Genomic DNA, 24,600 nt, shown 5'->3' on the forward strand with positions numbered 1-24,600 from the left:
AGGGTCCTTAATTCTCCATTTGCAGACAGATTTAGTTGGTTGACTGAGGGGGTGGGGGTGGTTAGAGAATTCCACAGCCCTCCAAACTAAGGGAACAAGGGAGTAGAATTTAAAGCCCAGAGTCCTGTCACAGCTATTTGTCTGATGTGTTCTCTAAGGAACTTTTATTTTTCAAGGGACTTTTTGTTAGCCTGAGGGCAGATCCTGCCACTATTTTATGAAAGGCAGCACAACCCCTTGGCTTAAGGGGAAAAGATAGCTGCTTCTAGTGGAGTGCATGATCTCCCTTGATTTTGCAACAAGACCATCATTATTAGAGAGGCAAGGTCAGCAAGCTCGTATCTTTTACTGGATTGCCTCACCTATCTTTGTTTTGGCGAGACTCTGGGACCAACATGGCTACAACACTGCAATCAGTCATTCTTGTTGCTCACACTGGCGTAGCACCTAGAGCAGTGGTGTCTAGCCAGAGGGCTGAACAGTTTATTTCAAGAAGGTGAAGGAGCCACAATCAATACTTTCGGGCAGATTCTTTGCCTGCTCTGCTCCCTTTGAACCACCCCAGCATGGAAAGTGAGTGGAAACCACCCACTCAAGTCTCTTGCTGAGGGGTTCTCCTGGCATTGGGGAATCTAGAGTGCATGGAGAACCTGCATAGCCAGCCCCTATATCCTCCTCTCCTCAGTGGGCATGCTAGGGATGGATGGAAAGCATAATGTTAAAGCTACCTGCATGCTCTGGGAGGATCCTACCAGACCTGACTTGCAGTGGGCACAGCTGGTGGATCAGTGTGGATCCAATTGCTAAGTCCACCTGTGGAGGAGGGAAGGACCTGGGCTAATGTGACCCCCAAGGACTCCACTGAGCACAGCCCATTGCTCAGAGATCAGGATTTGGGTCTTTGCCTCCTCTTCAGCAGCTACAGTGCAGAGGAGAGAAGGTAGCAACGACCATTTCCAAAGTCCAGGTGTACAGAGAACAAGAGCAGGTTAGTATGGCGCACAGTGGTGAGGTGGTTAGTCCAGCACTCTCTGGTTCCCAAAGATGGATCCAGTGACTCTTGCAAAGCTCCTATTTGTAGCATACTCACATCTGACATTACCATGACACCTCCAGGCTAGGTAGCTTTGAGCAGGAAGCAAACAATAAGCCATGGAGAGCGAGCACAATAGCGATGCAAAGCAAATGCCAGTTTAACATTACAGCTCTTCTCACTCTGCAGCTGCACAGTGGTCTTGGAGACCAACACATAGATGCTTACAAATAAGCAAAAATGGCAGCAATAAGAACAAACAGGCCCATTATTTTAATGCACAGAGAGGAGACAAGGCAGGTGTCGTTATCAGAGCAGGTTTTCAGAGCCCGAGTTTTTGTGGCCTTTAAGATGCGCTGTCTCTGTGTCAGGATGCTCTTTCTAGCACCATCCCACTTCCCCGGTCCAGTCAGACGGAACTGGACTGGTGTGCACGGGCCAAACAGCACTTCCAGGGCCAGCTTCGGATCCGTCAGGAAGAGAAACAGCAGGTTGGGTTTCACGCCCAATAGGCAGGCGAGTTCGTCCACACAATCGATGTACTGCACCTGCAGGGTAATGTGCTGGCTCGGGATGTACCTTAGGACAAAGGAGAAAAGCCATATGGACCGGCATCGGTTTGAGGCTGAATGTTTACTCAGACACGTCTGAGACTACTAGGATGAGATCCAGCTCTGACCTTCCCCAAAGGTAAAGATGTTGAGATCTGTGGCATATTGAAAACTATGATCTACTATTTTAAATCAAAGTTAGTCTGCAAATAGCTGGATGAGAACAAGGTGGGTGAGTTGTACCTCTCTGCCTTTGGGAGCAGCCTGCTTTGTGTCGCTCTGCTTTTGGGTTTGTGTGTTATGGTCCTAGATTCTTTAAAATAAAAGTTTTGTTACATTGCTGCCTTCCAACAAGAATATTTGATGTTTTTATCTAACTTCTCTGTGTGCTGTGAAACTTAACAAGATCCAGAACTGGTTTACTTCTTCTGTAGTTCCAATCAAAATTGGACACTGAAATTAATGGAAATATATACATACACTGACTTTAATGGGATTTGGATCAGAACCTATAGTACAGGAAATCTCAGTCAACGAGCCTTTACAGAGACACATGTAGCTCATCAGTCCTAAAAGAGACCACCAGCCACTTGTTTCAGTTGGTGAGCTCATGTACACTTGCTATGTTTCTTCACTCTGCGTAGCTTCTCTGAGCAGGCATGGTATTCAACGTGAATCCTTTGCAGGATCAGGTCCTAACTGCCTATGCAATGGAAGCAGTAAAACTGACAGACATATCATGATGTGAAATGCAAAAACCGAAAAACAAACTAGTTTTCTCTCCTCTCTTTCACCACTGCTCTGAGGTGTTACATGTAAGAATGGGTATAAATACGTGGCTAGATGTGTCATTTTCGAGTTAATTGGGTTCCTTTAATTGAAGGCAATCAAATCCTTAGCAAAAACAGTACTAAACAGTTGAGTTACTTTGAACAACCAACTTCTAAACAATTAGCCAACCCATAGAGCAGGTATCTTCCAGCGTACATCACTTAAGCAAGGCCTAATCTGTTATCCTTTCTAAAATAAGCACATTGGTCCATACTTACACCTCCTGGAAAGGGTGAGACTGCATTGACCTTTAGTTGCTTCTCAATTAACATTTAAGGAGACAAAATAGGACTGCCCCAGTTCATGTCTGGACAGGACCCCCAAGTTGATACCCCTATTGTTGTGAAAAACGCCATGTTATTTTAACAACTACAGATGGGCAGGACCTCAGTTTTACATCTCAGCCCAAATGTGGATGTCACAAAGACATACTAACAAGTAAGCTGTTAACTAAGTAACTAGCGAGAAAGACCAAACTGCCTACTGCTGAGCATTTTCTTTTTAATGAGCTTGGTTATCTAATGTAGTTATGAGGAGGAGGGAAAAGCTACTTTATTAAACCTTGGGATGCTTGCTTTTCCAGCCCACTGAATGGACAGGAGGAAGTGTTGCTTGATTGAGAGTTGTGTGATAGCCGTATACACGTGAATAGTAGGGCTGGCCAGAAAACAAAATTTTCTTCTTATGCAAAAAAAATCAGAGTTTTTGTTCTGCAATAGAATGAAAAAATAGTCCTTTCTACGAAAAAACGAGAACTCTCATTCCCCACTCCAGAATAGCCAGTAGCCCAGGGGTGAGAACATTTGCTTGGAATGTGGGAGATTCTGGTTCAGATCTCTGGATGGAGAATAATACTGATAGGGAAACAAGGCCTCAGTGAAATGAATGAAAATGGTGAAGTGTTTGCTGATTTTGTGGAATGAATGACCTGCTTGTCGGAGGAACTATTTTCCTTACTAATCATAGAATAACTTGTTAAACAGATCTCATTACAGTTCCGTACAAATGAGGAAGAGCTTTAGAGGATGTTATAGCAGGCATGGGAATGGACCATGTAGCAGTGGTACCTAACTGGAGAATAAAAGTAACAAAAAAAGAGAACCAAACAGAGATTCCCACGTTGTAACATCACTAATTTGAAATCGACGGCAGCACAAAAGTTTAGATTTGTGCTAGCAAACAGATACCAGGCACTTGAAAACGAAGATGATGGAACAGTAGAAGGCAAATGGGAACATGTAAAGGAAACCTTCACCAAACCCACAATTCAGGAAGAAACTCTACAATGAATCGCGGTTTGAGGAGACATGGCAAAAAATAGAAGAAAGATGTCAAATTAAACAAACTAAATCAAGCAAGAACACAGAAAAAGCCACTCTGGGAGGAACATGCCATGAAGAACAAAGAAATCAAAAAGAGTGCCAAGAACGACAAACAAGATTTTAGAGACAAGATGACAACAGTAGCACAAAGTAACACGCAGACACTGTACGATATCACTAGACCAGTTGTTCTCAAACTTTTTTTTTGCAGACCACTTGAAAATTGCTGAGGGTCTTGGTGGACCACTTAGTGATCTTTCCAAATATCTGTACCATTAGCTAACTATTGTAAAGCACTCTGGATAAAAGCACTATTTAAAAAAACCTTAATAATAATCATCATTTGTTTGTTCTACAAACAAAAACACACAACTCACATTTTAATATCAGTAGTCTCACCTTTCTAATGCGATGGATGTGCCCTCTCTTCCGCTGCGGCATCCCCTCTTCTCACCCCACTGCCCCCTCCCACCTACTCCCTATTCCCCCAAAGGCCACCACCTCACCTTACATGTGCATTTTCTCCAGGGTCCAGGCACCTAATTAGTGGAGCCACGCCTGAATGGCTCCACTAATTAGGTGGGTGGCCCTTCATTGTCTCATTTGCGGCCGCCCAGGCACGCACTTTAGAGGGAACTATCTGCGGACCGCCTGAATGGAGTTTGCAGACCACTGGTGGTCCATGGACCACAGTTTGAGAATCTCTGCACTAGACATTGTCAGGCAGAAAAAACAGATACCAACTGACTAGTCCAAGACAATGAGGGTAACTTAACTACAAACAGCAGAACAATTCAATATATGGAGGTGGTACTTAGGTGAATTACTGAATGGCGAGCCAATGGTTAACCCCACAGATGTAGACGAACATCTGAATGAGGACCTATTACTAGAATAGAATCATAAAATCGTAGGACTGGAAGGGACCTCGAGCGGACATCTAGTCCACTCCCCTGCACTCATGGCAGGACTAAGTATTATCTAGACCAGCCCTGACAGGTGTTTATCGAATCCCCTCTTAAAAATCTTCAATGATGGAGATTCCACAACCTCCCTGGGCAATTTATTCCAGTGCTTAACCTCCCTAACAGTTAGGGTTAGAAGTATAGACAGCAGACAATTGGTTAAAAAGTGGAAAGGCACCAGGTCCAGAAAAAAATCCCAGCAGGGATCTTTAAGACAGACTTAAAGAACACACTAGACAATTGGATAGGCCTCTTATAAAAGATATGGGAAGAAGAAAAATTACCAAATGAGTGTAAAAGTGATCATATAGTCAAGTTGCCAAAGAAAGGAGACCTCAGTCAGTCCAAAAACTGGAGAGACATTCAGCTGCTGTCCAACCCAAGTAAATCCTTACACACATTATCCTAGACAGGCTAAAGAAAGCAATAGAGTCAGGTAGGGTTCGGACAGGAGAAATCATGCATAGATCGAATAGTAATCCTATGGCTCATCATACAACTGCTGATTGAATGGCAGTCACCACTTTATGTGAGTTTAATAGATTTCCAAAAAATCTTTGACACAGTGGACAGAACAGTCTTCGAGAAGTTGCTATGCCCCTATGGAGTCCCCCAGCAAACTGAATATCAATGCTTCGATGAGAATATGACATGTCCGGTAATATACAACAGCAAATTGGCCATTCAAAGTAACTGCCAGCATTAGACAAGGATGTCTTATGTCACCCATGACCTTTCTGCTGATAACGGATTGGGTATTAAGAAAGAAAACAGAACCACCAATGAATACACTATGGACTTTCACCTAGAAGACCTCGATTTTTGCAGGCAATATCAACCTGTGGTCCCACGTCCACAGAGATATGCAAGCTTAAACACATGTTCTTCAGCCTATGTGTAGTCAGTAGGACTGAAAATCAACACAGAGAAAATGAAAACCACAAGAATCAATACACAACAGCAATAACACTTTCTGGGATTGAGAGTGGAGGTCCAACACTTCACATATCTTGGCAGTATTGTAAGCAAAACAGGTGGAACAGATAAGGACATTAAACCATTAAAGCTGAAACAGCAAAAGCTAGTCATGCCTTCACAACCCTAAAGCTGATCTTTAGAAACAGAAACCTTCCAACTAAACTCTGAATATTTAACACCACCGTAAAGCCTGTCTTAGTGTATTGTGCTGAAACTTGGAGACTTATCAAGACCCTGCTAGCTAAATTCCAAATGTTTATAAACAGCTGCCTTAAACAAAACCTTAATATCAGATGGCCAGAAAAAAAAAATTAACAAATGAAGAGCTTTGGAGGAGGATGAAACAGAGACTGATAGGACAGGAAATTATGGTACAAAATGGAGCTAGCTAGGACACACATGGAGGAAAGGACTGAATAAAATAACAAGATAGGCGCTGGACTGAGATCTCCAGGCAAGAAGCAAAGAGGTATCCAAGGCCAACTTGGAAACACAACAGGAGCAGAACTGAAAATCATCAAAATGGCATAGGAAGAGACTAAGAAGGCAGTGGTGAAGGCCCTATGTTCCGCATGGAATAAAGAGGTTATAGTAAGCCATGTTCAACTCCCTGCTCCAAATCAGACAGGGCAGGTGTTTGAATCTGAGTCTCCTGCATCTCAGGTTAGGAGACCACTGGGCTAGTGGCTATCCTGGGCTCTCTTCACTGCAAGTGCCACCTTGGAGCCGAGAAAACTTCCACATGAACTTTTCATTGAAACTTACATTTTGGCGAAGTTTCAGTTTTGATGAATCTGAATTTTCAGATGAAAATCTGTTTTGTCAAAATATTTCCGGCCAACTCTAATAAATAGTCAGTTAATAGATGAGGTGCCACTCAAGAATATCTAGCATAGCTCCTGTGTTTTGTAGGCTCAATAAAAGATACTGAGCACTGGAAATGGCTTCCTTTGTGCATCTCTGTAGATCAGCACTTAATGCTTAACAGATTGGGCCTGATTTGCTTCTCGTTTTCTCTGGTGTGAATTGGGAGTAACCCCACTGAGGTCAATGGAGTAACACTGGAGTAAAAGCAGCGTAAGCAAGATGAGAATCAGGCTCTAAACCTCTATCAACCAGTCTCTAGGCCCTGAGTCCTCAGAAGGTTAACATACGCCACCACAGCATATCCAAATTTCCTGCCTGGGACACACAGAAATAGAGATCTGGGTATCTTCCTCCTCCTCCTCTTTTTCCTAGTGTATGACCAAGCTGAAGCAAATTTTGTATTTGTTTGGCACTTGATAGCTAGTAATAGCACCAGTCAGTCAGTCATGGGCAATACAAAACCCAAATTCTGACACTGTGCGGAAGTTGTAGGGATTCTGCGCGGGTGCTGGAAAAGAGCAGCACTAGTGAGAGACACACAACACGTGTGGGCAGGTCCATCTGTAGGGATTGAACTAGGGAACCTAAAACAAAAGGCTCTACTACTTGAGCCAAAGGACACATGCCTGAGCTTGGAGGCGGGAAGAAACTCAAACCTCTTTAGACAGTCCAGCCACTAGGGGGAGGCAGACACACAGCTGCATTACACAAAGAAGCAATGGTTGCCTTGGTCACCATGATCAACCTTTTATCATTCTATATAATAGTCTCCTACCGTTTCTCATTCTCTTTTATCTTCTTGGCAATGTCGGCCATCATGTCATCTAGTGAAGGTAACTTAAGCAGACCTGAGAAAGCAGAATATTTTGCATTTAGACAGGGTGACTCTTTCTGGATCTCCAAGCATTTTACAACCTCTGACAAGGGATGCTTCCCAACACCATTGTGTTTATTTTTACTTGCCCTTTACAGATGGGTAAAATGAAGTGGAGAGCAGTTAAGTGACTTTCTCAAGGTCACACATTGAAGCAGTGGCACAGTTATCCTTACACTGAGCTTCCTATAACCTGAACAGGGAGATGAATCAGAGATTCCATGGTGTTGACTAGGAACCATGCTATCGCACACCTAGTTTATATAGAAGGTGCTCAGTTACTAGGGTGATGGGTGGCAGCACAAAAAAATATAAGCAAGACAGACAGGTGAAGCTGGGGAAAAAAGCCAGGGATCCTGACTTCCATTGTACTGCTCTGCTCACAAGACCACACTTCCCTTCTAATAGGGCACCACTGAACAAGACACCTTCCCCCACTTCACAAGACTAGGAAACTTTTTGTTTTCTCCCTTCCTTTCGCCACATAGTTCAGCTCAGGTGCATCATCTGCTTTATAACACAGTTCCTTTGTTAAATTTTGAAACTGCCAGTGCAGAGAGATGGCAAGTGGCTTATATCTGCCCCGTTTGGGAACTGCTGAGACCCTTGCTACTCTGCTTTAGTGGCTTTAGCAGAGTGCACAAATCCCCAGGGTATAAAAATGGCCTGGCCATGCCTCCTCCTGCCCCCGTTGTACTCAGAGCCTGCCAAGATAGTAGCTTAGCTACAGACCCATCTTCTTATCCAGTTCAGATGGTACCCCTAGGCTAGAGAGTGGCCTGCTAAGTATATGGCCTGTGGCTGGTATTTATGAGGCTGACATGATATATCCAGATTGTTTGAATCTCAACTTCAAACAAAATAAGTTTCTAACCCTGTGATTGCAGAGGTACTTTCCAATCGTAACCTGAATGTAATCAGAGCAGCGATATCTGCAGCTAGCCTGAAAGAATGACTCAGAGGGGTAAACTCCCCTATTAATCACCTTGTCATGCCAGGTAAAACCCAACAATGACCCTTCAGAGTCAACGTTAACTATTGTGTGGCTGCCCATTTGAGGAAATGGAAGGGGCAAAAGGCAGCGAGAAGCCAAGCAGGGTGGGAATTGAGATTTGCTCCAGGGAAGGACATGCATAGGGAAGAACAGAAGAGAGACAGAAAAGGGGAGAGGAATAGCTAACGAAGGATGAGGAAGGAAGAGAAACAAGGAGCACGGGTAGCAGTGGCCTACCAGGAAGTAGATTGACCAAGTGATGAACATGGCAATAAGGCACTGAGAATATAATTGAACGTTAAGTTAGTAAGTAAAGGCTGTATTCACCCCTCAGTGACCCCTCACTGATATCTGTAACAACAATAGCTCTTACACAGCACTTTTCATTGTTACATTTTGCAAAGGGGGAAACTCCGCCCCAGAGAGATGAAATGACATGCCCCAGGTCACTGACAGGGCTGGAATGGAACCCAGCATTCCTGAGTCCCTGGCCACCACTCTAGCCAGGCCACATTGCCTCTCTTGATCTGATACAGTGCCCAGTGGGCACTATCAAGCATGGATTTCAGCCTTCTCCTTCAAATCAGCCTCACATTGTGTCTATGCCGGTCTATATAGGTTCTCAGACTGGGCTTGTCACTGTAAGTATGGGAGATGCTGAGAAATGTATGGAATGCTGCTGGGAAGTGTCAGCAGAGTGACAAGTGGAGAACCTCTGGTGCCCATTTTCCTTACCCTTAAAGACCCTGGTGGCCCAGCGAGTTTGAAGCTCTGCAATGGGCATGATGGCCCCCAGTGGCTGGAGGAGGCCGATGATAGCGAGCGTGGGCTTCTCCAGGCGTGGAGGGAAGACAAACTTATACAGGGGGACACGGTTGTTGTTGACTTTGAGAATGTTCTCCTCCAAGAAGGGAAAGGAGAAGTTGTATCCTGTGGCAAAGAGCACGATGTCGATGTTCTCCTCCCGGCTCCCGTCCTCAAAAATCACAGCCGTGTCAGTGAACTCCTTCACGTTGGGCTTCATCAGCACACGGCCAGAAACGATGGCATTGGGCAGGTCGTCCCCCACAATCGGGTACTTGCTGAGAAACCTGTAAGGTCAGGAAGGAGGAGAGAACTGAGTGTGAATAGGCTGTGCTGGGTTAGAACGGTGGAGACTCAAGAGAAGGTCTGATTGCAGTGTGAGTAGCTATACCTGTTCTACCTGTTTGGTAGATCTAAGCTGCAGTTGAGATGTGGGATTGCAGGACTCGTAGAGATACCTGAGCTAGCTTTGCTCTAGCAAACTCAAAGCTCACTAATGTAATAATACTGGGGTAGCTTCAGCAATGCGGGGTAGCAGTACCGGCAACCCACTCAAATATGTACCTGGGGTGGGGGTTGTACTCAGAAGGCTAGTCCCTTCACTGCCCCAACTGCCATGGCAACATTGCTATTGCTACCCGTCCTCTTCCCACATTCTTCCCTTCCATTGCTTGCAATGATCTAACTAGAGCAAAGCTGTCTCAGATCTGCCTGCCTGAGCTGCAATCACACCTCCCGATGGCAGTGTAGACACAGCACAAGTAACAACAGCAATGAAAGCAGGGTGACACAGGATTGCACTCTTACTTATTTTGGGTGCTTACTCAGGTTGCTAGCTAGCCTGTCCTGAAGCCTTTTCTGCCATATCTTCACTACCGTCGTTACATCTGCGTGCTAGATTAAAGCTAGCGTGGGTATGCCTACCTGGGCTACAGCCACACCTGTGCTTGCAGTGTAGGCATACGCTAAGGCTAGAATGGTCAGAAGTACTAGATTTATTGGGCACCCTGTCGCAAGGTGCAGCTGTCCCTGAGCACCATCTGCTGGTTGAGGGTCCCGACACTTACTACTCCGACACCATTTTAGCACAGAAAGCACCTATGTGTAGGTTTATTTACTAGTCTTTCAAACAACTGTCCACAATCTTCAAGCAAACCTTAATGTCCCACTTCTCTGCACTGAGTTCTTCAGGGACTCAACTCCCTCTTTCACTGGCAAAGGAATAATGAGGGTCTTTGCCCTGGAAGTCAACTAAAATGATAGCCTCCTATCCCAGGGTAATCACAGTCTTTCCCAGTCCGTATCTGCCACTCCGTGGTGCTACCTTCTTTCCAACGGGTTCCAAGCAGCTTCCTCCTGTTACTTCTGGTTCTTTACTTCTGGAGACACAAGCCATGGGCCACCTCCCAGGAGCCTGGCCTTGCCCCAGGGCCTATCCTAGCTCCTTTCTGGAGCTGCCCATTTGCCACATTCTTCCCTCCCTGCAGCTTTCTTCTTGCTCTTAACTCCGGCGTCATCCTGCCCCTCATTTGGGCCCAGGCTCAGTCTTCAGGAGAGTGGACCCACTTCACTTACAGTGGCTGGCCACCCTGTGCCATACCCTGTGCCCAAGAGGTAGAGTGCCTAACCCCCTTGGGGGGCCTTGAACTTCTCTGCCCAAGTTCTTGTAGACATGCTAGTTGTCTAGTGCTTAGTGCAGGGAATTTAGAGAGAGGACTCCGGATTTCTGCTCCTGGCTCAGCCAGTGTCTTGCTTTCTGACCTTGGGCAAGAAACTTAAAAGTCTGTGAGGGATGGACTTGAGCTGCAAAGTTCAGCCCTTGATCCAGAGTCTGTGAGCATTCCTGTCCCGGACTATGGATCTTCGCCCTGGGGGCATCATTTTACCAGCCTGTGAAATGGGAACAGCACCACTCACCTCCCTCACAGGAAGTTTGTGAGGCCTCATTCAACCACGCCAAGTACAAGAACAAGACACTATGCACATGCTCACGTGACCAGCCCCTCCCACTGCTGAGGTGACACTATTTTTAGTGTGGTAATTTGACCAGAGCTAGCGCGGGTACCTCTACTTGAGCTGGGAATTACCTCCCCAGCTTGAAGTGCAAAGTCACATGTTACAGTGTGGCCAGGTCTTGTGATTTTATTGTGAGTCTCATGATATTAGAGGTTTTTCTACAAGCTCAAGCTGCAGGAGTTAAGTGATCAGGCGGGCACCTCAGCTTTTCTTAAGAAAAAGTAAGTCTCTAGCCCTCATGGTTGTGAGGAAAAGCTGGAAAACATGATCCAAATGCACCCTAAAACCTAAAATCCCATTGACTTTCAGTGAGACTTTGGCTCTAAAGTTCCTAAGTCACTTTTGAAAATGGGACTTAAGAAACTAAGTCACTTAGTAGTTTTGGAAAATTTTACCCATAAAATGCCCATGGCTGGGAGAGTCCTGAAACAGAGGCGTTACCTGAATTGAGGTTTCAGTCCATAGTTTTCATGGTTAAACCTCGCATTCAGTTTGTTCTCCCCCCACCGGTTCATCAGGTACAAAGGGATGACGTGGCGCAACAGATTTTTAAAGCGTGTGAAGTGTACCACGTCGAGGGGGAAGCCGTTGTCAGAGACGCGATTCACCACCCAGGCGCCTGTCCTGGTGCTGAGAAATACCTGCCGGAAGAGATGCAGAAATGCAACAGGTCAGGGCTTTTGGTCTTTGTTCTGTGCTTGTACCTTTCTGCTTGCGAGGTGCACGCTACTTGGGGTTAGTTTCATTGCTAAGCAAGTAGTATCATTTGGGGATATCATGGTGCAATGGCCTGGCCTCTCTTTGTATGTGAATAAAAATAAGTATGTTTTACACACACACACACACACACACACACACAAAAAGACAAAATGGATCCAATCTTTTACAGTCCTTCTTCAGGCAAAAATCCCACTGAATTAATTTATTATCATCATTTGTATTCCAGTGCTGCCTTGGGGCCCAACTCAAGGATCTGGGCTCTCTTGCGCTAGGTACTGTACAAACCAAAGGTGATGACAGTTTTCACTCCAGAGAGCTTGCAGTTTAGAATGAGGACAACACATGACCAGTGAATGAAAGAGACACATGGAAAGGGAGGGAGGTGGGATACGGTAACAGTAAGATGAACAGGTTTTGCATATCAGACAGTAATTTCTGCTTGCCACTTGCTTAGGGAAAACTCTCATTGAGATGGCCAAGTAAAGATTAGGACACTGCAGGATTGGGCCCATTTTAAAAGACTAAGGACAAAATTCTTCTCTCAGATTCACCCAGTAATTCTGACTGTGGATCTCCTACAGAATTAAGGTGAGCACAGCAGCAGAGAGGAGATCCACTGAGCGGACCCAACAGTAGAATTTTGCTCCAATTTGTTACTCCCTCTTTTAAGTGTGGCTGTAACTAAATCAGTTTTCCCAAATAAATGCCCAGGAATTCCTTAGGAGCTATGCTTCTCTTTCCCAGTATGGGGGAACCCTAGCGGATGTCTGTGGTAGTTCTGGGAATCAAACAAGGGGACAATAAGCCATACTGAATATCTGAAATCACTTTGGTTTAGAACACTGCGCCTTTTCTTTTACTTACAGCTTCCTGGACGTAAATTGCAATCTGAAGACCTTAAGAGGTCATTTGGTATCCTACAGCAATGGTCCAAAATACTGCCTCTTACAGTAGACCCTGATCCGAAGTTCACTGAAGTCAGTGGGAGCCTTTCCACTGACTTCAGTGGGACTCAGGTTGGGTCCAAGCTGTGTTACGCACTAAAGTGACTTTAAGGCTAAGATGTAGTTGTAAAGTTAGACCAGTTACAATTTCTGCCTTCTTACCATTTGCATGGCAGTGGGTACATAATGAGTTGCATGCACTGTTAGCATGGGGCTGGGCTGGGCACACATGGTGTACATCGGGAATAAATTTAGCTCTACCGCTTGCAATTATATTATTGGGCCACTACTGTATAGTACTGTCCTTACATGATGCAAGATGAAGATTCACTGCGAATGGAACTTGTGCAGTCATATCAGAGGCAGAATAGGAAGAAAAGTCTTGAGCAGAGACTCGGATAAGAACAAGTCTTATTCATACCCAGTAGCTAAATAAAACACCTCAGCACCATCCAACCTGTGAGGCTAAAATTGCTGGAAGGTGATAGCCAACAGTACCTGTTTGGTTGTGTGACTCAGATCCAAACTAATGTCTACTCCAGAATTTCCCAAGCCAACCACAACTATTCTCTTGTCCCGAAATTCTTCTGGATACTTGTATTCCCGGCTGTGCATTATTTTTCCTTTAAACTTCTCTACACCTGCAAGGGGAGAAGAAACCAGAAGGTGAAACCTCAGCCAGGAAGTCATTATATAAAAAAAGAGCACTTCTACACCTGGCCAAGATGCATCTCCAGTGCCTGGAGAGGGTGTGAGAAAGTCCATGGAGAGGCTCTGGATAAGGGAATATCTCCATGCGGGACAACAGTATCTCTAGGGTCATTACGAGGGTGTGTGTATGGTTTTTAGATCCACACACAGCAGGTCTACATGCCCGGAGGGAGGAGAGCAGCAGGCCATAACCAAAACTTCTCTCAGACCTAACTATAGCTGGATGTTGCCCAGAGACGTGGGCTCCCAAAACTTTGTTTCTGGTTCAAAGGCTTGGAATCCATCTCTCCCACCCCAGCTCCCTCAGTTTCCAGGAGCAGAGCCCTTCTAACTGGATGTTGCTTTTGGGTTAAGGATTCAAAGATTTTTGCCCTTGGCACAAAATGGGACAAGTCCTAGGGAAGGACAATATACATGAGCAGGGTGTGCTTCTACTGACCCTGCCTCCCTCTATAGTTTGACTTGGCTCAAAATGAGGTGAAGATTTCTAACCATCTGAAGAGTGAAGTTCTGGAACAGCCTCTCAAAGGGAGCAGTGGGGGCAAAAGACTTAACTGGCTTCAAGATTGAGCTTGATAAGTGTATGGAGGGATGATATGATATGAGCTTACAATGGCATCTGGCTCATTGGTGACTGCTGGTAGCAAAAATCCCCAACTGCTGGAGATGGGACACTAGATGGGGAGGACTCTGAGTTACTACAGAGAATTCTTTCCCAGGTATCTTCCTGGTGGGTCTTGCCCACATGCTCAGGGTCTAACTGATCACCATATTTGGGGTCGGGATTCGCAGAGACCCTGGAGGGAGGGGGTTCGCCTTCCTCTGCAGCGTGGGGCATGGGTCACTTGCAGGTTTAAACTAGTGTAAATGGTGAATTCTCTGTAACTTGAAGTCTTTACTTCATGATTTGAGGACTTCAGTGACTCAGCCAGAGGTTAGGGGTCTATTACAAGAGTGGGTGGGTGAGGTTTTGTAGCCTGCAATGTGCAGGAGGTCAGACAGGAGGATCAAGATGGTCCCTTCTAGCCTTAAAGTCTGAGTCCATGAGCTGAATTCCTTTCAAAAGATTCACAAGCTCTAGGGCTGCGCAGCCACCTAAATAGCTCCCTTATCTCAACCACTGCAGCCCGTTCATTCCCAGTTAGAGCAGGTCACATCCCAATCACCACGAGACTTGATACTTAGTATCCACTGACCTGGGAAGCATTCCAGGGGTAAGTAAGGATCTATGTGGTGGCCAGTGCAAACCAAAATGGCATCAAAGATGGCCGAATTCTGCTTCCCGACTGTCTCTGTGATAACATCCCACTGGCCAGTGGTGGAAAAATCGGAGCATTTTCTTACACTGAGCACACTTGTCTAGAAGAAAAGCAGACAGCCCCTTACTTTGGTTTGGCTTTATTTTGTTCCTCTATTCATGCTGAAGCATGCGGTATGAGAAAGCCAAGATACCACATACTCAAAGAAGAAGCCACATACCCAAAGCCCGTCAGGCAAAGGAGAACTGTCTGAATGACAGCTTACGCAGGCGTAGCTGGAGGCATGGAGAAAAGTACAGGGAAACCAGTATACGTGTACTAATATACCGGGTACCAGCCATCACAGTTTTGGGGTAACTGAACCTTTGACACCCCCCTTCATGGGCTGCTCAAGGAATACCCCATATCACCTCCCTCTGGGAAGAGACCCGCGTCCTTCCTAGAAACCATGAACAGCCCGTCTGCACTTTCCTGTGTCTCTCTCTCTGCAGGTCTGACTAAAGTCCAGCCCTTGTGCTTTGCTCCCTCTCCAGGATCTATGACCAGCATATGCCAGCGGTTATCAGTAACCGGAGAGCGCTTTCAAAGCAGAGTACATTTATTTTAGGGTACACGCATTACAGAGTAAATATAAAATAACTAAAAGAGTCTAAATGCATATTTAAGCTTGCCAGTTTCCCCATCAGTCCTGGCAGATTCCAGTCCTTTCTATGGGTTTGGTCCCCCCTTGTACATAAGGTCACATCTGTTTGTTGGATTAAAATGAAGGCTTCTCTATCAAATCAAGCTGGCCCTCTATATCCCAAGCTCTGATTCCTGGCTCTCTTGAGCCTGACTTGAACCAGTGTATGAAAACCACCCGAGCGGCTGGTTCTTTGCTGGAGCTATTTACAGCTCCTGGGACTTCATAATTACCCACCCACTCCTGGATTCTAGGTCCTGGACAGAGTTTGGTAGACCTGCCCAACCAGCCAGATGACAATCCTTGGCTCACAGAAATCTAGATAACATGTACAGGTAACATTCAGGAAGTTAATACAACAGTCCCCCAAGATACTGCATGTGATTGTAAATATCTGTCATACAAGCCCTGAAAAATGGGGGCTTACGTGCAGAAGTAGTACATCTGGAGGGCGTGCAACCCCAAAGCTATGTCAAGGCTGAGGTTTCTTTGTAGAACATGGTCAGTTGCAATTTCTGCAGCCTCATCATTTGCATGGGCAGTGGGAGACTCACACTCAGCGTGCAAGGCTGGATAGGTCATTACTACTAATCATATCACTACTAAGTGCTTCACCAACATTAAAATTGCAGGATCCCCTTCACCCCCTGCTGAAGCACACCCTGTTGGGGGGTGAAATGCAGCAACTATCTAACATTGCACAAGCAAACAATGAGGCAATAGCACAAGAAGTGAAGAAAGTAAGTGCATCCAATTAAAACGGCAATTAAGGGAGGGTAAGGAGAATGTGAGTAATTCAGGACATCAGAGCTAACAACTTGCTCTTGGGGACTGTGTCATGGAATTGTTGATGACCGCAGTTGGTCTGGGGCTTGGTTTTCACTTCTCATCAGAAAAGTTATTTGTCATTGAAGTTTTTTTGGGGGGTGTGACGCTGGCAGACCAGGTGCCTGCTCAGGCCAAGGCCCCAAGGCCAACTGAACACTGACAGATGCATAGCTGGAAACCAGTCTGGCTCACCCGTGTGTTAGTATTGTGAAAATAGGTATTCGAGTTACAAGAATGTGTTTAGTGCTTGGATTTTATTGAAAGCTTGCAAGTTGCTGCCTGCATTCATCTCACTTATAACATCTGTATTCCATGTCATAAGGTAATATTTAGTGTTTGCTCTGTAACTGTAAATCACCAGACAGGAGAGAACTATTAATGAGACTGAAATACAAATTTCCAACAGGAGGTGTTATGCGCTGCCCATCAAACGAAGACCCATCAACACCAGAAAAACCATTGTGGAACATCAGAGGACAAAAGACTGTGTTAATTACTCTCCCTAGTGAAGAGCTGTGCAATTGAATTCCTTCCAACAGCTGGATCTGCAACTCAACACAGAAGAGGGAAGGAATAAAAAGCCCTAATAAGGAGGAACTGTCTTTTATGCTTCTTGGTCTCTGAAGGGCAAGGATTACTACACATGAGCAAAAGATCCCCAGGCCTGGCTTAGCTCTAAGGGTATATCAAGCTTGTTTATCATAAAAGCTTCTATTACTTTTTGAAACTTATTTGTGTCTCTATGTTTACCTGCTTCAACCTTGTAAATAACTATCTAAAGATTTATTAACTAGGAAAAGGAAATAGTTTGTTATAGGATTGGCTACAAATGTTGGCTTTGGTATGAGATCGAAGGTGCAACTGACCTGGGATAAGTAACTGATCCAGGGAGTTACCTGAATATTGTTCTGATTTTTGGTGGAAGGCAAAAGGCAAGCTTGCCTAGGTGGCAAGATAGATCGGAGTACCCAAGGGGACCGTCTGTGGCTCCATGTTAAGGCTGTTAAAATGCCTGAGGAGTTTACACTTGATACATGGTTGATGAAATCTAAGTATAGACCTCACAGCCAGTTTGGGGCTTGTGCCCTGCTACTTAACAGTTGTTCTGAGGTTGGTATTCATGCTCATGAACCACTGCAGGACAACTTGACAGAGGAGCAGGGCAGGAAAATCTTTTCGAGTAGCTCTAGACGTGCTATCTATTACTACTATCCAGCCTTCCAGGAGAGCTGATGTAATTAAGTTTTGCTGAAATATCACCACACAAGCCCTTGTTTGGTGACCGTGTCACATAATGCCACGTGTGATAATATCGCAGCATCCCCTGCAAGGTCATCAAATGGGTGGTATTTTACTGGGATTAGGGGGAGCAGTTAGCCCCCAGAGCTGCACTTGACTTCCACACCCCCAAAGAGATGTCATTTCTTACCTGAAAGCGTATGTATCGGAGAAGATCAAAATGCTGGGCGTACATTCTGAAGTAGTCCATGACTTTGCTGTTGTGCATGTAGTTGGGGTAGTCCTCTGGGATAGGGAAGTCGCTGTAACCCATCATTTCCTTGGAGGTGTTAATGGTCAGAGATTTATAAATACTGGCTTTCCAATCCGTGTCACACTCCTGCGGGAAACAACAAAACCAGGACAGGAGTTTCAAATAACTAGTCCGGAGGCAATACAAAAAAGGTTCACCATTCAAGTTTGCTTGACATAAAAACATCCCAAAGTTGAGATGCTTAACTCAACCTGTTTCACGAATCTGAAAATCTAGGCTGCAAATTTTATGAGGACAGATATGCTTACAACATTTCACCACTTCCAATTCCAGGCCCAGCTGGGACCCAGAAGGGAAGAAGCAATGCAAAAAAGAATGAGCAAACATTTCTAAACCTGTCTGGCTTGGATGTGATGTGTGTGATGTTTTAGAGGGAATGGGAGTTTTGTTTCAATGGACGCTGTTCACCTTTCGCTGTGAATACTACCCTTGGAAATGGAGCGAAACCTGAAGATTTCAGTCAAGATTGTGGGCACCATATGTTTACAACAGAGGGAAAAACTGGAGTCATTGGGAGAATTTGTCAATAGCTGAACAGGAATTTATGTCGTCCCCCACCCCCTCCATTATATAAGAATTCTGAAAACTCCTTATATCATTCTTGACAAAAATAGTTATTCAACCCCCCTTCCCATCTTACAGGGGTAGTACTCAACAGGACTTAAATCACTACAGGTGAAGGTCAGGAATTTTCAAGCTCACATGTATCCTGTGGGATTTGAAATTCCCCTCAAAACTATGCCTTCCTGAAAGTAAAGACCAATATTGTTCACTAGGGCTTCCAGCCGATAGATACTAAATATTCCAAACAATTTGGCTGTGCTGCATTACTGTCTCAGAAATCTTATTCAATCAGGTGCTAGCTACTGTATCTCACATAGAATATACTTAAAACGATCACCTTTAGAATGAAATCAAGACAGATGTTTTGTTTTAGCTAGAGTTTTCTAGATTGTAAAACTCATTTGCAGCTCTCCAAAGCACAGGAAAACAGAGAAAGGGCCCATTACGTAGTGGAAACCAATATCTCTGGATATAAACAACATGCCTAGTTATTGTTCATGTTTTAAGAGGTGAACTGACCTCCATGTTTAGAAGGAATGTCCCCCGGGGCATACTGACAGGACATGGATATTTGTGACTTTTCACTTTCATTCAAGGATCTCAGTATTGCATGACCATTAAAAAAATAAAACCTCATATCACTCCTGGAAGGTAGGGAAATATTATCCTCACTGTTAAAGAGGAGTACAAAAGAATAGCACAAGCATGAAGGGACAAAATCAGAAAAGGCACAAAATGAGTTACATATAGCAAGGGACATAAAAGGCAATAAGAAGAGGTTCTTTAAATACACTAGGAGCAAGAGAAAGATGAAGGAAAATGTAGGTTCTCTACTTAGTGAGAAAAGATTGCTAATAACTGATGACATCGAAATGGTTGAGGTGTCCAATGTCTATTTTGCTTCAGTCTTTGCTAAAAAGGTTAATGGTGACCAGATATTCAGAACGATTATCATCATCAAGGGGGAAGGAATTCAAGCCGAAACAGGGAAAGAACGGGATAAAGCATATTTCAATAAAGTTACATGTTGTCTAGTCAGCAGGACCTAATGGAATTCATTCAAGGGTACTTAAGGAACTAGCTGAAGCAATCTCAGAACCATTAGCATTTATCTTTCAGAACTCATGGAGGACAGGTCAGGTCCCAGAGGACTGGAGAAGGGCAAATGTAGTACCTATCTTTAAAAAGGGAAACAAAGATGACCGTGGGAATTATAGACTGGTCAGCCTACCTTTGATATCAAGAAAGATAGTGGAACAAATGTTTAAACAATCAATTTGTAAGCATCTAGAGGATAATAGGGTTATAAGGAATAACCACCATGGATTTGTCAAGAACAAATCATACCAAACCAACTTAAAATTTTCATCTTTAACATGATTATTGGCTTAGCAGATAGGGGGCAAGCATAGTCATGATATATCTTGATTTTAGTAAGGCTTTTGACTCAGTGCCACATGACATTCTCATAAGCAACCTAGGGAAATGTGATCGAAATTAAATTGCTATGAAGTGGCTGCTCAACTGGTTGAAGGACCACACTCAAAGAGAAGTTATCAATGGTGTGCTGTCAAACTGGGAGGGTCTATCTAGTGGGATCTTTCAAGGGTCAGTCCTGGCTCTGGTATTATTCAATATTTTCATTAATGACTAGAATAACAGAGTGGATGCTATGCTTATAAAATTTGCAGATGTCATCAAACTGGGAGGGGTGAAAGCACTTTGAAGGACATGAGTAGAATTCAACACGATCTTGACAAACTGGAGAATTGGTCTGAAATTAACAAGATGAAATTCAATAAAGACAAGTACAAGGTACTTCATTTAGGAAGGAAATACCAAATGGCAAACTATAAAGTGGAGAATAACTGGCTAGGTGGTAATACAGCTGAAAAGGATCTAGGGTTCACAAATTGAATATGAGTCAACAATGTGATGCAGCTGTGAAAAAAAATCTAATATTCTGGGAGGTACTAACAGGAGTGCCATAAGTAAGTAAGTCTTACTGTACTTGGCATTGGTGAGACCTCAGTTGAAGTAGTGTGTCCAATTCTGGGCACCACACATTAGGAAAAATATACCCAAATTGGGGAGAATCCAGAGGAGAGGAAACAAAAATGATCAATGGTTTAGAAAACCTGACCTGTGAGGAAAGATTTAAAAAACTGGTCATGTTTAGTCTTGAGAAAAGACGACTGAGCAGGGGACCTAATAACAGCCTTCAAATATGTTAAGGGCTGTTATAAAGGAGACATGGAGCAATTGTTCTCCATGTCCACTGAAGGTAGGACAAGTTGTAATGGACTTAGATCTGCTGAAAGGGAAATTTAGGTTAGATAGTAGGAAAAACTTTCTAACTATAAGCATACTTAAGCGCTGAAATAGGCTTTCCATGGAGGTTGTGGAATCCCTATCGTTAGAGTTTTTAAGAATGTGTTGGACAAACACCTGTCGGGGACGGTCTAGGTTTAGTTGATCCTGCCTCAGCAAAAGGGGCTGGACTTGATGATCTCTTAAGGTCCCTTCCAACCCGGCATGTCTATGATTCTATTATTGTAACTGGTGGGGAAACGGAGGCAAAGCATGATCACACAGGAAATGTGCGGGAGAGCAGGGATCAAAACTCCAACATCCTGACTCCCATGCCTATGCTCTAGCCACATGACCCTCCTAGGTTAATGCCAATAAGGTATGCATTAGAGTTTGCTGGAAAGTGCTTTTTCTCCTCCCTGCTTCCCACGACAAATCATTTAATGAATGTGATGGGGTGAAGTGCCTAGAAAGCAAGGAGTGAGGGAAAGAGCTGATTGGCTGGATGGGCTGTCAATCACCCAGAGAGACCAGGTGGAGACATCCCCATTGCCTGAAAAGGATTCTGGGTGGTGAAGCCCTCTGTAAAACTCCCTGTCTTCCAGCTGGTAGTCAGAGTTGCAGAGGGAAGTGTCATCTGGAGGAAGCTGGGCCTGCTGGAGTTGTGTTATGGAAGGTATTCCTGCTAGTGCTCCCTCCCCCTGCCCTTTTTAATTTAAAATCAACCTTGGTATTTTTTTTAAATCCCTTTGAATGCCATCTCACTGCTTCATCCTTGCCGTTGATCACCACCACAGTCAAACCCCCAATTTTCCTTTGAAAAACCATATTGATAGAAAATGTTTGACCAGCCCTAGTAGGCATACCTTACTCAATTCACTTCCTGTAATGGCATGGTTCTTGGGCATTGGTGAATCTCACTTATCCCCAGAATCCTCTCTTCCCCCCTTCATTTATGATATTAAAAAGGTATACGCCGAGAAAAGTCATGCAGCAAGTAGTCTCCTTTGTATGGGAAGCCCACTCTGATTTGAGGAACAACGCTGCTGTGTGTATTGCCCCATGGAGAATAGGCATTTTTCAGTGTAGTCAGCAATCTCGCTGCTCGTTTCTATTTCAGAAGGGACATGTCTAGTTGTGCAGGAAGAACTGGAATATTCCAAACCCCTTGGCTTACTATGCTGTCTATAATGCAAGACCCTGGAGACAAACTCAACTTACCTGGAACCGCCACAGTCCCCCGATGTCTTCACTTCTCTCAAAGCATGTTGGTTGGAGTCCTTCATCTAAACAACATTTAAGGGCTGTTAGGCCGCTGGCCCCTGCTCCAATAACTGCAACTCTTTTTGCCATAGACTTCTGTGTTGGGGAGGATAAAGCAGAGTCAATCCATCCCTGAGTAGTTCAGCTTCCAGTCTCATCATCCAAGCCCAGTCTTCACACTGCCTTACCTGAGTTTGCCAAGGGAGGGCTGTAGCAACAACAGGCTTTTGAGGACTTCAGTCAAATATTTTAATTAATATTTAATTAAAGTCCCTTTAATTAAGGTTGTTTTTACCTCATCGCCACTTGAGCAGAGAAAACCAATTTGGGGTAGTTTAAAAACTTTTATTCAAGAGCATAAACAACTAGAAGGTTAACTCATTTCATAGGCTTCCCTGAAGTACTAAACAACATGAGAATTAGACTGAAATTACAATGTTCAATCTGGTATTTAGCTGCAACACTCTGAGCACCTTTTCCAGACCTGAAGAAGAGCTCAGTGTAGCTTGAAAGCTTCTCTCTCTCAGCCAACAGAAGTTGGTCCAATAAAGGATATTACCTCACCCACCTTGTCTCCCTAATATAAATCAAGCTAGCCAATTCAAGGAGTTAACAACAACACAAACCACAAGTGGTTAACTAAAGGGTGACTAATAGGAGAACAGCAACTGGTCAAACATGAGTACAATCAGTGCATGAGTACAATCAGTAATCAAATGGCAAAGTTAACTTACACCAGTGATTGAAATGGCTTACCTGGTCTTTCTATCTCTGTGCAGTTTACTTAGCAATCTATACTTTCCCTTGCTGGAAAAAATCAGTTAAGGTTTGGAGCTTTCCATATCATGAAAAGTCATCCCAGGGTCGGTGGCAGGAGTCTCAAACATGTGGCCTCCGGGGCTATTTTCTGCGGCCTGCCAGCTCCCCACGGCCCCCAGCATTTACCTAGAGCGGCAGCGGCTCCGGCGTGCACCGGGGCCAGGACAGGCTCCCTCCTTCCCTGCCCCTGCGCCGCTCCAGGAAGCTGCCGGGGAGTGGGGGGGCGGGGGGGGCACTGGGGTCTGTGTGTTGCCCTGGCCGCTCCTCTGGGTATCTCTCCCAAAGCTCCCATTGGCCGGGAATGGGGAACTGCGGCCAATGGAAGCTTCGGGGGAGGTACCTGGAGGAGCGGCCAGGGCAACACACAGACCCCTGTGCCCCTCCCCCCAAGTCCCGGCTGCTTCCCGGAGTGGCGCGGGGGCAGGGCAGGCAGGCAGGCTGGGAGCCTGCCCTGCCCCCAGTGCGCGCTGGGCCGGACCCGCCCCCCGAACGCCTCCTGCAGCCGCACCCCCTGCCCTGAGCCCCCTGCTGCACCCCACAACCCTCCTGCACCCCGACCCCCTGCCCTAAGCCCCCTGCCGCACCCCTCCTGTACCCCAACCCCCTGCCCTGAGCCGCCTGCCGCACCCTGACCCCCTGCCCCACCCCATACCCCGACCCCCTTCTCTGAGCCCCCTGCCACACTCCGCACACCTCCTGCACCCAACCCCCTGCTGCACCCCGCACACCTCCTGCCCCCCAACCTCCTGCCCTGAGCCGCCTGCTGCACCCTGACCTCCTGCTGCACCCTGCACCCCTCCTGCACCCCCTGGGGGCAGGGAGGGGACAGAGTTGGGGTGGGGGCAGGGAAGGGGTGGGAAAAGGCAGGACAGGGGTGGGGCCTCATGGAAGGGGTGGAGTGGGGGCAGGGCCAGGGCAGCACGGGGGCTGGTTATTGGTGCGGCCCTCGGGCCAATGTACTAGTCCTCATGCGGCCCTCGTGGTCATTTGAGTTTGAGACCCCTGGTCTGTGGCAAGGTTTGCTTTGAACCTAGGGCAGGGGTTCTCAGGACAAATTTTTGGTAGCCTCAGAGCGCAGCCACCAACTCTTGCTGGTGGCCGCTCTCACACTTTTTCCTAAAATACTTAATTAGCTTTAGGAAAAACAAATAAATATACATGTGCAATTCACTGTAATTTATTTATTGCTAGCTAGTAAATCTGTTGTAAAAAGTGATATTAACAAACATAAAAGTATCACTTTTCACCGAAGACTTACTGATCCCTGGCAAATCTGGGGGCAAATTAATTAAGCCCTGGATGGCAGAGTGAGGGTAGGCAGTAGGGGCCAGGGGCAATGGAATGGGGGGGGGGCACATAGTGGGGGACTAGAGTCTGAAGCCCTGTAGCCAGGGGACAGGGATGGAGCCTGAAGCCAGGCAGCTGGAGTCTGTCGCCCCATCACTCCGGGGTGAAGCCCAAAGCCTGAGCCCCACCACCCCTGGGAAGTTGGGGAACTTACCAGCTGCCTACTCCTCTAGCATTTTGCCCCAGCTGTCTCCAAAAGGGGGCAAGGCCCAACCCCTGCTTGCAGTCCCAGCAGCCAACATCAAGGCGGTGCATCCAGGAGCAACAGGGAGGGGGAGGGGTGCTGCTTTGTCACCCACCCCCAGTGCTGCAAGAAAAGCCGCTGGTGGAGGCATGTGGCCAAGGTGGTGGCATTTGAGAAACGCT

The 24,600-nt window shown here is 45.6% G+C and overlaps 1 protein-coding gene across 1 annotated transcript; it reads right to left on the reverse strand.

Moving 5' to 3' along the window:
- Window positions 1-1,257: 1,257 nt before the first annotated feature.
- LOC144268734 (flavin-containing monooxygenase 5-like) lies at window positions 1,258-22,158 on the reverse strand. The gene is made up of 8 exons (XM_077823913.1): window positions 22,027-22,158; window positions 17,809-17,997; window positions 14,807-14,969; window positions 13,398-13,540; window positions 11,677-11,876; window positions 9,151-9,506; window positions 7,323-7,395; window positions 1,258-1,612 (listed from the first exon to the last, which is right to left on the reverse strand). Exons 1-8 carry the CDS (start codon window positions 22,156-22,158, stop codon window positions 1,258-1,260), a joined length of 1,611 nt encoding a protein of 536 aa, XP_077680039.1.
- Window positions 22,159-24,600: the final 2,442 nt, after the last annotated feature.

This window comes from Eretmochelys imbricata, chromosome 8 (genome assembly GCF_965152235.1).
Source record: "Eretmochelys imbricata isolate rEreImb1 chromosome 8, rEreImb1.hap1, whole genome shotgun sequence".
NCBI lineage: Eukaryota > Metazoa > Chordata > Testudines > Cheloniidae > Eretmochelys > Eretmochelys imbricata.

Excerpts from the sequence above, each read along its gene's own strand:
- LOC144268734 (XM_077823913.1), bottom strand. The coding sequence starts at position 22,158 with ATGGCAAAAAGAGTTGCAGTTATTGGAGCAGGGGCCAGCGGCCTAACA. Across the intron at positions 13,541-14,806 it reads ACCCCTGGAATGCTTCCCAG|GTGTAGAGAAGTTTAAAGGA; the intron begins GTCAGTGGATAC and ends CTCCCCTTGCAG. Across the intron at positions 1,613-7,322 it reads ATAAAAGAGAATGAGAAACG|GTACATCCCGAGCCAGCACA; the intron begins GTAGGAGACTAT and ends CTTTGTCCTAAG.